Here is a 13,440-nt window from a genome sequence, read left to right on the forward strand (position 1 = left end):
TAGAAGATCAGCTAAATACTCTTCCTATCGATGATATATCAACAAATATAAGTATTAATGTCAACATCGATGGATTTCCAATTTCAAAAAGCTCAAAATGTCAACTCTATCCCATTCTAGGACAAATTGTACCGAATGTGATGGAACCATTTGTTATTGGTATTTACCACAGGCATAAAAAACCATTTTCTTGCAATTTATTCCTTCAACAGTTCATTGAAGAATATAATGATTTACATAAACACGGATTTATATACTCCGTATTTTCACAGTTACAATTAGAGCAGTGATTTGTGATGCTCCAGCGAGATCTTATGTTACATATACTAAGGGTCATGGTGGCTACTTTGGATGTGGAAAGTATAGAGAAGAAGGAGATTATGATAATCATCGAATGCTATTTTTAAATTTAGATGCAGAATTAAGGACTGATACAAATTTTCTTTTGCGTGTTGATGAAGAGCATCATTCTGGCATATTAATTTTTGAAGAAGCTGAATTAGGAATGGCCTCGCAATTCCCTCTTGACGATATGCACCTTGCTTGTCTAGGTGCGAGCGATGTTCAACAACTTGGACCTTTAGATTCATTTAGTGCTTTTCCCTTTAAAAATTGTTTATATACAATCAAAAATAGATTAAAAAAAGCTGACAAAGCTCATGAACAACTCCATCGGTGAATAGTCGAAAGAGCTACATGTCATATAAAAAATTCGTATAAATTTTCTGGAGAAATCAGACTGCATGGCACAAATAAATCTATGGAAGTAGAATCTGGTATAATTTCTTATTATACAATATATTACAAAACATTTAAACTATCATTGAGAGCTAAACAAGATCGATATTGTTATTCAGACGGTGGTACAGTTGTTTGCATTGATAATATATCTGTTGATGAAAGTGGACCTATAGTAATTGGTAAATCACTTATAAATCCACATGGATTCCGTCATTATCTTGTCGATTCGAAAAAGTTTAATATAGTCGTTGGAAATAAATGGTCTACAACATTAAATGTTGCTGCTAAAAACATAACTATGAAAGCTGTATGTATTCCCTTTCAAGAGTCTTTCTGTTTTCTACCTCTGCTCCATTCAACTCTTTTAGATACTTCGGAAGATAATGATAATTAGGTTTGTTTCCATACCACCTGTTTATATTTTTTTGTGTGGAAATATATACATATGTATCTAGAAGTACATAAACAATAACAAAATGTTCATTGTATAAATATTAATTATAGTGTTATACTTTTATACATATAGAACACACATCTATAAAATAAATATAAAAGATTCTTCCACAGATTTATGGCTTCAATTAATTCTATTGTCTCAAATAACTAAAGATTTATCGAAATTTCTAATATTTGTTTATCATCAAATTCTAATAATTTTATCATGCATAGTATAAAATTAGTTGAAAGTTTAAGTTTGTTAAATTCGCCGCGTCATAGTGTGTTGCAGTTTGATAGTGAAATCATACACAAAAGGTTTACTTACAATCGAAATTCAACAATTGAATATTTATGCATCATCGGCATCGAGATTATATTAAGTAAGGTGTTCAGGGCTTCAGGAGTTGGATTGATCGGTAGAATAGCTAGCTTGACGATTGGTCTGACCAACGTCGTTGTTGGTGTTTTCACCGTTGCTACTCGTGGCAGCCCGTCTTGCCCTGGGTGCAATTGTATGATCCTCACGAGTGGCCATTTCGTGGGGGGAAATCTTTCATCTGTTAGCAAGGCTAATGCACCAACTTGAATTGTTCTGTTCCTGAAAAACCACTTAGAAATAGCTTGTAATTTTTGTAAGTAAGATTGTGACCACCTGTACCAGAACTGCTGTGATTGTCGTTGAATCATCCGCCATCGATTTTGAATTGAATGTGCAGGTTCTGAGGTTGATGGTTCAGGAACAGTGTTGAGTTCTGACCCAATAAGAAAGTGTCCAGCAGTGAGTGCTTGAATGTCTTCTGGGTCGTCACTGATTGGCTCTAGAGGTCTTGAGTTGAGAATTTGTGTCAGTAGTGTGGTGATCTCTTCAAACGTGAAGATTGATTCTTTTACTGTTCTCGTCAAATGAAATTTAAGTGATTTCACTCCTGACTCCCACTTGCCACCCATGTGTGGTGCTGCAGGTGGGTTGAATGACCATTGAGTGCCGTTGGTGATGATGAATCTAGAGATGACCTCATGTTCTCTGGTGAATTGTGTAAATAATTTCTTGAGTTCTATATCAGCTCCAATGAAATTTCTGCTACAGTCAGAATAGATTGTCTGGCATAATCCTCGTCTAGAGGTGAATCTCCTGTAGGCAGCAATGAATGCTTCAGTTGAATAGTCACTAACTGCTTCCAAATGAACTGCAGAAGTTGCCATGCAGACAAATACACAAACCCAAGCTTTTCTAGTCTTGGCTCCTCTGCCTGATGATGTTTTGATTGTGAATGGCCCAGCATACTCTATACCAGTATTAGAGAATGGCCGTGAAGGAGTGATACGTGATTGTGGCAATTGGCCCATGAGTTGTTGTGCTCTTATGCCTCTTTGTCGAGCACATTTGATGCACCGAAGAATGAATGTTTTAACTGGAGCTCTTCCACCCATGATCCAGTAACGTTGTCTGATTGTTGTGAGTGTAAGTTGAGTGCCACCATGTAGTGTGGCTAAATGATAATGTCTAATAATAAGAGTGGTGAATGGTGAATGTCGAGGTAGAATTGATTGATGTTTTGAATCATGACTCAACTGAGCATGCTGAAGTCGTCCTCCTACTCGTAGAACTCCTTCTGAGTCAACTTATGCTGTGAGTCTGTTGAATGAATGGTTTGGTGGAAGATGTTGACTGTTGGATAAAGTCCTGATTTCTTGGTGAAAATGTGCTGCTTGAGTAGACTTTATCCAGAAGATTCTCGCCTTTTCGATGTCAGCTGTTGTGATTGATGCTAAAGGGCTGGTAACTGGTGAATGTCAAAGTCTTGAAGTGAATTTAATGATTAAGGCGGTGATTCTAAGTAACTTGTTGAGTGTAGAATATCTGTTAACCAAGTCCCAATGAATTATTGTATCTTGAATTGCTGCTATGAGTGATATTCCAGGACGAGCTTCTAAGTTACAAGCCTCGTCAGCTGGTGGTAAATTTACCGGCCAGTTTTCTTGATTTTCAGCTAACCAGGTGGGTCCCCTCCACCATAGCAAGTAATCTTTTAATTAATTGGCTGTGATGCCTCTTGAAGCACAGTCCGCTGGATTTTCCTTGCCAGAAATGTGGTGCCAGTGCGCGTCCGCAACTAGTTCTTGAATTTGCACTACTCTGTTCCTGACAAAGTCCTTCCAGCGTCCTGCATTTGAATTGATCCATGAATGAGTGATTGAAGAGGCCGTCCATAAGTGAATTGAATGTATGTTCACTCTGTGGAGTGTAGCTTGAACATACTTTGTGAGTTTTGCTAGAATTAACGCAGCAGTTAACTCTAGCCTGGGGATCGTGATTTGTTTGATTGGTGCTACTTTCATTTTCGCACAGATGAGTGTGATTTTGGGCCCTGTGGACGGTGAATTGATTTTTAGGTAGATTGCTGCAGCCATTGCAAGCTGTGAAGCATCAGAGAATCCATGAATTTCGACAGTTGAATGTCTGGTTGTGTGAATCCATCGGGGAAGTGAAATCTCATGAAGTTGAGTGAATTCTTCTCTGATGATCAGCCAGCGATTGATGATTGATTGTGGGACTGGTTCGTCCCAGCTGAAGTTATGTAACCAGAGTTCTTGAAGGAGCATCTTAGCTCTGATTGTGATTGGTGACACAAACCCCAAAGGATCATAAATTTGAGCTACTTCTGAAAGAATGAGGCGTTTTGAATATGTTGACTCATGAGTGACTGATTTTGATGTGAATGTGAATGTGTCTGAGCTTGGATTCCAGTGAAGTCCAAAATTTTTGTAGTGCAGTCTTCGAAGGTGATTTTTTGTTGATTGCCTGATGATTGTGACGTTTTTTGAAGAAGTGATTGACTGTTTGATTGCCATTTTGCAAGGGGAAAGCCGCCCGCCTTGCACAAGTTGATTAGTTCCTCAGCAACTTGAATTAATTCTTCTGGAGAATCTGCTCCTCCAAATATGTTGTCGACATATCTGCCTTTAATGATTTTCTGAGTTGCTTTTGGATATTTATGGCCTTCATCCTCTACTAATTGCAGTAACACACGAACTGCTAGATAAGGAGCTGATCTAGTGCCGTAGGTTACTGTTGTGAGTTGATATGGGATGATTTTGTTATGATTGTCTAGCCAAAAAATTTGTTGAAGCTTCCAATCTTCATGATGAACCATTATTTGACGATACATCTTTGTTATGTCAGTTGCGAATGTGAAATTGATGTTGACGAACCCAAAGAAGTACGTCAAAGATGTCTAATTGAATTTTAGCTCCAGTGTGAGTGATGTCATTCAATGAAACTCCAGTTGACATCGGGCTGGATCCATTGGAGATGACTCTAAGCTTGGTGGTTGTGCTATTTGGTCTTAGAACCCCATGATGAGGAAGAAAGTATGGATGAATGTCTTGAGATTCTTGATTGATTGTTGGAGCAGGTCTCATATGACCAAGTTCTTCGTATTCTTTCATGAATTGTCTGTAAAGATTGCGGTACTCAGACTCGTTGGTTAGTCTCCTCAATTGACGTTTCAAACATCGATACGCAGTTGTACAGGAGTCTCCAAGAGCTGCAGGTGAAGACATGAGTGGAATTCTGACAATGTATCGTCCTGATGAATGTCTAGAGTGAGTTGATTTAAAGAAATCTTCACATTGTTGGTCCAAGGATGATAATTGATGTTGATTTGACATGGGAACCTCTTCTTGGACCCAGAATTTTGTCAGCAACTCTTGAATGTCTTCATGGTTCGTGATTGTAGTAGCATGATGAATGTGAGAATGATTGACTGATAAATTTGGTGCTACTGGACCAAGAATTAGCCAACCAAAGATAGAAAGTTGAGCTATAGGAGCTGTTGGAGAGTGAAATATGATCTGTTGTTTAATGATTTGTCCATAAAAATCAGGTCCAAGTAGAATGTCTATTGATTGTGGAATGTTGAATGTTGGATCGGCTAGTGTTAATCCATTGAGATGAGGCCAGTGATTGTTGGGATAATTACATGGCACTTTTGGAATTAAAGCTGTCAACTGTTTCATTATGTGAGTTCGAATGTATACTGAATGATTGGATGATAATGATTGTAGCTCGCAGAATGTTACACCTTTTGTTTGAGTGAGCTTAGAGCTTCCCACTCCTCTTATGTTGATTGTCTGATGGTGTTTTCTCAGTTGCAGCAGACTGGCTAGATGAGAAGTGATTAGTGTTAGCTCTGATCCAGGATCTATGAGCACTCGTGCAATGTAACTCCCTGAATGTGAATTGGCTATGACTTTTGCTGTTGCTAACAGCGTTGAATGATCATCATGTAGATGACCTGGAATTGTTTGACTTGAGCAGATTGCTCTCGTCGATGATTGTCTGCTAGTTTGAATTGAATTAACGTCACTTGGTTGTTGATTTTGTGTGCTATTAGCACTACTAGTTGAATGTTGAGTGATTGTCTTGTGGTCATTCTGACCTTTTGATTGTCCTAGATGATTTTGCTGCTTCTGAACTTGTCCTTTGGACCATTCCAACTGAACCCTCAACCCTCCTGAGGCCAAAACCTCATGTGCTAAGGTCATCCAGTCAGTTTGACCCTCCAGAGCAAGTCCATCGGCGAGCTTGAATGTCTGTGTGAATGATGATTGATTTTCGAAGACTACTTCGCCTCCTCATTGCTGTGAAGTTGAAGGCTGAGTGTCTGATGGTCATTGTTGTGATGATTGTGTCCTGGAAGACGCTTGATTGTTGTTGCTTGATGATTGGCTAAATAGCAGTGAATGGAACATGGTGTGATGTTTGGAGTTGCACTCCTTGCATCTGTTCTTGTTGGTGCAAGCTGGTGTGTTATTTTATCCAAGACAGTTTCTGCACAGTTTTTTACTGTCTACAGTCCTCAATCGTTGTTCGAGAGGCAAAGCCCTGTATTCTGGGCAGACTACGATGAAATGACCACCATTGCAGCAGTCACAAATGAATCTACGCTCACTGGTAGTTGAATGCGATGAGCGTTGTTGATGGTCTGATTTGATTCGTGGCTCCAGTTTCTCCAACATACGAATTCGAGCCAATAGGAAGTCATGGAACTCTAAGTAAGTAGGCATCCGCTCAAGATCATTATCCTGAGTTTCCCAGAGCTCACGAGTATGTTGATCAAGGTGTTTGAGAATGTGAAATATGAGAATTGTATCCCAATTCTCAGTTGATTGTCCTAATAGCTTGAGTGAGTCCAATGAATTGTCTACGATTGTGAGTAAGGATGAGATCTTGGCTGAATGTAGTGGAGCTCTTTTTGACTCAGCAAACTGGCTGAAGAGTTTTTCCAGGTGAACATTGATGAGCCTCTTGCGATTCTCGTACCTGGACTTGAGTGTCGCCCATGCTCTTGTGAATGATTCCTTCGTGTGAGGAAGGTTTTCAACCAGAGAGAGAGCTGGACCTGAAAGAGCTGATTTGAGATAATTGAATTAGATGACCTCATCCAGACCAGGTTGATTGGCTATCATGGACTCGAATTGATCTCTGAATGACAACCAGGAGGCACTGGTTCCATGAAATTTGAGCACTGACAGCTTAGGAAGTCGGGCTAACGCTTGTGCGACGTCAGATGCACTACTGGTTGATGTTGATTGTACTTGAGGTTCCTTGGAAGCTACCTTAGCGGATATCATGAAGAAGTCTGAGACTGATTTGTTGAATGTCTCAAAGACATCATCCACAATGTACGGATGATGAAATTGAGATGGTGGCCAAACCTCCTCGAGCACTTGATGTTCTGAATTGAAAGACTCGTGCAACGCTGTGAGTTGTTTTTCCAGCGAGAGTCTTTTTTCTTTAGTGATTGTCTGTTGTTGGTCTTTGATTTGCTGAGTGAATGACTGGGCTTAGCGTAGCTGAGCCATTTGAGACTTAATCTTGAAGGTCAATTGAATCGGTAGACCAGGATTGAATGGTGTGATTATCTGTATTGTGCTTTCAGTTGTCGATCTCCGTTGTGGCTGGAGATCTGGTTCTTTTAATTGATCAGTTGGACTACCAAACTCCTCTACGCCATCGTCAGGAGTCACGCTGGTTGTTGGTTGAGGTTTTGAGGTCTTGGACTCTTGGTTCTCACACTTCTTTCGTTGGTCGGCCATTTTGTGCACTTGAACACTTGATTGTTTTGTCCCTTTCACTTGTGGCACCAAAATTTTAGTACTTTACAACCGAGAGCTCTAATCCGGCTTGAAGGACCAATGAAATGTTGAGAAAATCTCAACTTGTAAATTAACCTAACCGTTTAAGGATAGGGATGATTGTGCCGGAACAGAGCAAACGAAAGTCAGGTTGTATAAAAAATAAAGTATCTTTATTTTAAGCACTAACAGGTACACTAAGTATACTGACAAACTTGAGTTGTTAACTAGGGAGACTGAATGTCTATTTTTAATTCTTGAATCTGAATTGAATGTCCAAAAAACTATTCAACTTGGTGTGGTCGGTATTATTGACCTCCCACACGAGCTCAGCACGCTTCTTAAGTTGAGCAAGAATGTGATTGTGCACGTGGCGTTAGCCTATCAATGCAATGCGAATGAATCTTGATGAAATGTCTTGAATAACACTGAAAAATCTTGAAATATTTCTTGATTCTAGTTTTAGAATGAAGCTTGAATGGCTCTGATGATTTTCAATAGCACTAGTACTGATGATTAACTCAAACTTGTAAAATTTGTTAAGAATGAATAAGAATGGCGTGTACACGTGAACGAGAACAGTAGAAGAATGGCGACAGGAACTTCATTAGTCAACAGGGACACTGAAAATTAGTCAAATGATTGACTAAATGCAGAATTATTGATTGTTTAGTCGATTGGTTATCAACCCAGTCCCAAGATGGCCGCCGAAGTTCCTGTCAGCTGGCAAATTCAAACTGAGAATTAATTAATTCTCAACAGATTGAATAAAACTGAGTTACGTTCAAAAAAATGGAATTGACTTTTTACAGGTTCAAAGCATGAGTCAATTAATAATAATATATCAGAATCCAGCAGAGAAGCTTCCAAGAGTCCACCGCTAAATTATGGCACCTTTTTTCTCAGAATCCGTTTGAATCAAATGAATCTTTACAAAATCTTAGAAGTGATTGGAATGCTGAAAATTATGTTGCGAGAGATATAGAAGATGTGGATTTGGTAAATAAATCACAACAAATGCAAGATGAAAATACTCCAGATAATACCCAAGAAAGTTCATCATATAAAAGAAGTAACATCGTAAAGGATAACTTAATAAACAAACCCACCGTTATAATTGAAGTTCGAACTAGTAAGTTTGGATCGTCTATTCTATTGAAAATCAAATAATGCAAATTTCGTTACGTTTTTTCCTATTTTCAAAATTATTAATTTTTCCAATAGATATGTTACCATTACGCATTCATGTAAACAAAATAAATGAAAAATTGACTGCTTCAAGTGGCATCAGTAAAAGTCCATCGTTGAATGTAATGAGTGCACAAGCTGGAGAAGTCGAAAATGGTTCATTTAAAGGGAGTGAATCATGCTGTAGTATGTGAATATAATAATTGAATATTTAATTTTAAAACTTTTGATTATTTTAGGTCCCCAGAGTCGAATACGATCGTGTTTCAGTGGACGTCTGTGTGTGTATGTACGTATGTACGTATGTGCGTGTGTGCGTTCGGAATTATTTTTCGCCTCGATTATCTCGAGAACAAAAAATGATATCGGCGTGAAACCAACTGCATTTGACACGAAATTGCGCAACTTAGAACTGATCCGGTTTTCAACGAAATCGGTCCAGCTATTTTTTTTTGCAGAACCAAAAACAAAATTAGCAATGACAGAATTTCAAACTCGTGTCAGGATTGAGAAAACAGCATTAAAGACGCTATAATAGTCAATAATAATTGTCAATAATATGGAATTGTGTTCATAACAATTGAACATTGTTACTAACAAGTGATTATTGATCATAGTAATACTTAAATGATAAGTTTTAAATTGTTATAAACAATAAAAACAGGGACCTTTTCTATATATATGAGTACTTTTAACGCATAATTTTTGCCTTTACTAAAAAAATATTACCAACCGTATGACATAAATAAAAACATACTTTTTTCGTTTATAACAATGAAATTTGTTGTAAATAATGAAAAAAAGGATCTATGAGGTATATTCGAATTCTTCTAACGCACAATTTTTTCTTTTACTAAAATGAAGTAACTAACCATATCAAATAAATAAAAACAGACTCATTTTGTTTATAACAATTCCATTTGTTATAAAGAACGGAAACGGGTTCTATTCGGGGTGTTTTTTCATTTTTTCCACTGGGAAGTTGGTCGTGTGGACCTTTCGGGTCGCACCCAGACCACTGCAAAGCACTGATATTTTTCATTTAAATTAAACAAGTAGGTAATTGAAAAAAAAATTCATAAGATAAGTACATTTAGACAGTGAAACAAGCTGTAGGGCTAACAGACAGTCTGGGTGATGGAAGATCAGCCATGCAACCATCCTGGTCGATGAACCATGCACAAAGCAAAGCTTTAAATAAAATGACAGAAGTAGCGTGTTTCATATCATTAGTCAAAGAGATCCACAGCCGAGAAGCTGCCACAGAGAAGAACTCCTTGTACATATTAGTCCTATAGTTGAGAATCGAAAGCTACGCAAAGCTGGTACCACCACGATTTAGGCAACAGAAATCGCAGACAGTGAAAAGCCGAGCCAGGTATGACAGCTGACTCATGTGCAGGGCACGGTATACACAAGGTCCAAGAAATAGCTGATAGAAGCTCTTGATTGACAACCAGCCTAGGTTACGTCTTGTTTGCTTTAGGTATTACGTTTAATTAATACGTTCATATTTTTGTATTGATTAATCATTAATTGTGCAGAACTGAATGCACTGCAAACTCTCCAACACTGCAAATATTTTATTATTCATTAAATCAATTATGAAAGTATTGGAAAATATTTTTTTTTCAGTTCTTGTTTATAGTATGTAATTTTATTTATTTGTAAAAAGTATTCTCTTTGACAGAAATGACGTTAATATGTGTAATGCATTTAACTATTAAATTTACTGCGATCTTCTTGCTCCATTAATATTGAATTTACTGAACTCAAAAATTGTTTTTTCTTCAAATAATTTTATTTATCTTTCCTACGTATGATTTTTCCTTGTTTGTGTAAATACAGCGTACATTTATAAAAAAAATTAGTGGTGAGGATTATGTACAACATACGAAACGTGCTTTGCTCGGTATTTTGAATGAACACGTAGCATACAAAGTTACTTGGAGTGGTGCTCACAATAGCACTAAAGTGGATGGCATGAAGTTCATGAAAATTCTAATTGGTATTTAAATATATGTATTCTTTTATAAGTAGATCAGAATGAAAGTTAAAACTTTTGAAGTTGTATGTTCTAATCATTGTTATAAGTCTGTGTAATCTTCATTTTTTGTAGTTTATTTAAAATGCTGCATACAAACTTATATAAGCAAATCCTTCTATTGACAAGTCAATTGATATTACATTTCGTATATTTTTTATTTTCTTGTAATTCCAGATACGATTGTCAGTTCTGTGAAAAACGTTACACAGGATAAAGTAGTGAAAATAATAAAAAATTGGTTGCAGCATGCTGAAGATCGCTTGCCGAAAAATTTGATAAAAAAAAACCAAAAAAAAATTAATTATATTACTTAAAATTATAAATTTTAATAAAAACCGCTATTAAAGAATAATTTTTTTCCTTTTTTTGTTTCTTTAATATCCTTACACTATATTTAGAAAAATAAGATTTGGTATCCATACGATATCTACTCGATATCTTTTCCAGATGTCTTATAGAGCTCTGAAACCGGCGCATTAGATATCTGACAGATAACTTCTAGCATATCTGTCAGATATCGGTCTCTTAAGGTAAGGTATCTAACAGATATCTTTTAGATATCATTTGGCTGAGTAGGATCAGACATCATCAGTAAGCTCAAGTTGATCCGCATCAGCACCTTCTTACAAAAGACGCGAACGATGTCGGCTTCGACGCCTCACAGCCTCATGGACAGACACACACGCACACAAGATCCACCTACGGACAACTCGCTCGTGTCTGTGTGGCTGACGCCAACACTATGAAACTCAGACTACTCAAAAAATCCAGACTACTTCTGGTGCAGAGACCAGCACAGGAAAACTTACAACTTTCCTGTGACCTTCTACTCAACAGTCACCTCATCAGTAAACACGTTATGTGCAATATCAGTCAATTCATCAGTGAACTCACCGTCAGAAATTTCAGTGAACTCAAGACTGTACGCAGATAATTCAAAGACTTAGTTTTCAGTGACCTCATTTTGTACAGTTATCAGACAGACTCTCTGATCATTAGTTTACTTGTTACTGTTACTTTAGTGGGTAATAAATAGTTATTTGTTATTATTCATTAGTGTCAGCCGATTCATTTACACCCGTTCGACAGTCCCGACTATTTTAGCATCCAAATATCCTAAAAAATACAGTCCACATAGTCCTGATTACCGTCCATCTGTAATCTTTGTCCATCTTTTTTCACCAGTTCATTAAAGTCAGAACTATCGATACTTAAATTCTTTTTCTTACTACTTCGCCAATACTCAACTGCTCGCAATTCGTAATCATGACTTAAGCTCTCTATCAGTAGGACACTTTTGGTTCATGGATTGCAGATGCATATTCTTTGTCTTATATTCATTATTCGTTAATATTTGTTCAAAGTAATTCTTCAATCGTATTTCAGCATCATTTACCGGTGTCTCCATAGTCTGAAATGTTGTTAAAAGTAACCGAAAAAGATTAAGGGGGTTAACTTTCATTTTCAACTATTCAGTGATACACAATTTTTAGAATAAAAGATATATTTTTATATAATATTTTTATTTCGAGCACACGATTTTATACACATATAAAATCGTAACTATTCACCAAAATTCAAATGAATGCAAGATGCAAACATAATCAATTACCTAAGGTATTGAAGATAAATGCAGAAAAAAATGTTACAATTTTTTAAATGATTAAAATGTGTCACATTCGTTTAAAATGCTAGCATTGAAAATCTGTATATTACAATTGCAGAAATAATTTTCCGCAGAAATAGCTTGTCAGTGACTGTGATAACAATTATATCTATGTTTGCTCACATGACGATAATAAAAAAGTATATTCTGACTTGTCATAAACTTTTCAGTCTCTAATTACGACGTATTTGATTCGTCGATTATTGTAACTACAAATAATTAATCAATAGCAATTGGAAATTTTTAAATTGTAATTTGGTTTACTGTCGTTAGTGCTATTTTAAAAATTGCAAAGACACGTATTTCGTAAGATTTTATGCTTTTTCGATTGAAATTGGTTTCATTACAAAATAATTAATAGTTTTTGATAAAAAAAATGTGTATTCGTATGTTTTATAAATATGTAAATAAAGGTATTTTTCATCATTTTTTATGTTATTTTCACTGTATAAGGTCGTTTTGGAAAATTTCGATTGGAAATATGTGAAAATCAAAAATCACCTTTATAGGGTATCAACTTTGGGGGTAATTTTATCCCTTCAAAACGTTTTTTCACTGAAAAAAAACATACGTGGTCTATCATTTTGGACGTAGATTATTGTATAGAAACCTTAGCTGAATCGACGGTGACCACCTCGAGAGGTTTCCTTGTGAGTTGTTTATTCGTTTGGCGTCGAACAGCATAAAGTTAATAAAAACCGCTGTTAACCTCTTTCGTGATATGGAATACATAATGTTCAAACGTCAACTTAGAGTCGAATATAACCCTACAGTAGCGAATAGTGTTAACAAAAAAAATCAGGTAATCTCTCAGCCCCAGTAGTAGCACAGAGCTAAAATGGATATCATTAACCCTTTAACGCTCAAATTTTCTGATTTTTACCTTGGCTTTAAGCCTAGTGTAAGATGATAAATCAACATAAATACAACTTAGAAAAGCCACATTCTGTGCTATTTCAACGTTGCTCTTTCGAATGGACTGCAGAAAATTGAAAAAAAAATGCAATTCTCCGTCATTTTTGCAGAAATACCCCAAAAAGTGAAAACTAAATTTTTTCTTTGCATCGCAATGATACCGGATCTTGAGTGTATTAAAATGCACATATAACGTGTTTTTAATGGTTTGACTTCAAAGATATGCAATGAGAAATTTTTTTTTTTATCCCCCGAATAGAGAAAATAGCGTCTGAAAGCAAAATTTTTACTGAAATTTCATTAT

General features: G+C 36.4%; 3 protein-coding genes across 3 annotated transcripts in view; 1 reads left to right on the forward strand and 2 right to left on the reverse strand.

Moving 5' to 3' along the window:
- Window positions 1-1,500: 1,500 nt before the first annotated feature.
- Window positions 1,501-2,610, reverse strand: LOC118070426 (uncharacterized). Its single transcript, XM_035089025.1, has one exon. It carries the CDS (start codon window positions 2,608-2,610, stop codon window positions 1,501-1,503), a length of 1,110 nt encoding a protein of 369 aa, XP_034944916.1.
- A 603-nt stretch (window positions 2,611-3,213) lies between these two features.
- Window positions 3,214-4,349, reverse strand: LOC118070427 (uncharacterized). The gene is made up of 2 exons (XM_035089026.1): window positions 3,983-4,349; window positions 3,214-3,842 (listed from the first exon to the last, which is right to left on the reverse strand). The coding sequence occupies exons 1-2, from the start codon at window positions 4,347-4,349 to the stop codon at window positions 3,214-3,216; spliced, it is 996 nt and encodes a 331-aa protein (XP_034944917.1).
- A 4,233-nt stretch (window positions 4,350-8,582) lies between these two features.
- LOC118070414 (E3 ubiquitin-protein ligase cblA-like) overlaps window positions 8,583-13,440 on the forward strand; it is an 89,985-nt gene continuing 85,127 nt past the window's right edge. The window contains exon 1 of the mRNA XM_035089003.1: window positions 8,583-8,694. The gene's annotated coding sequence lies outside the window, so the exon portion shown is untranslated. The remainder of the gene's footprint in view (window positions 8,695-13,440) is intronic.

This window comes from Chelonus insularis, unplaced genomic scaffold (genome assembly GCF_013357705.1).
Source record: "Chelonus insularis isolate UGA/USDA-ARS -01 unplaced genomic scaffold, ASM1335770v1 contig_58_pilon, whole genome shotgun sequence".
In the NCBI taxonomy this organism is placed as follows: Eukaryota; Metazoa; Arthropoda; class Insecta; order Hymenoptera; family Braconidae; genus Chelonus; species Chelonus insularis.

Bases quoted from the DNA above. Each gene is read 5' to 3' on its own strand.
- LOC118070426 (XM_035089025.1), bottom strand. From the start codon at position 2,610: ATGGGTGGAAGAGCTCCAGTTAAAACATTCATTCTTCGGTGCATCAAA.
- LOC118070427 (XM_035089026.1), bottom strand. From the start codon at position 4,349: ATGTATCGTCAAATAATGGTTCATCATGAAGATTGGAAGCTTCAACAA. The intron at 3,843-3,982 runs GCAATCAACAAA...TCATTCTTTCAG, and splicing joins AAAAACGTCACAATCATCAG to AAGTAGCTCAAATTTATGAT.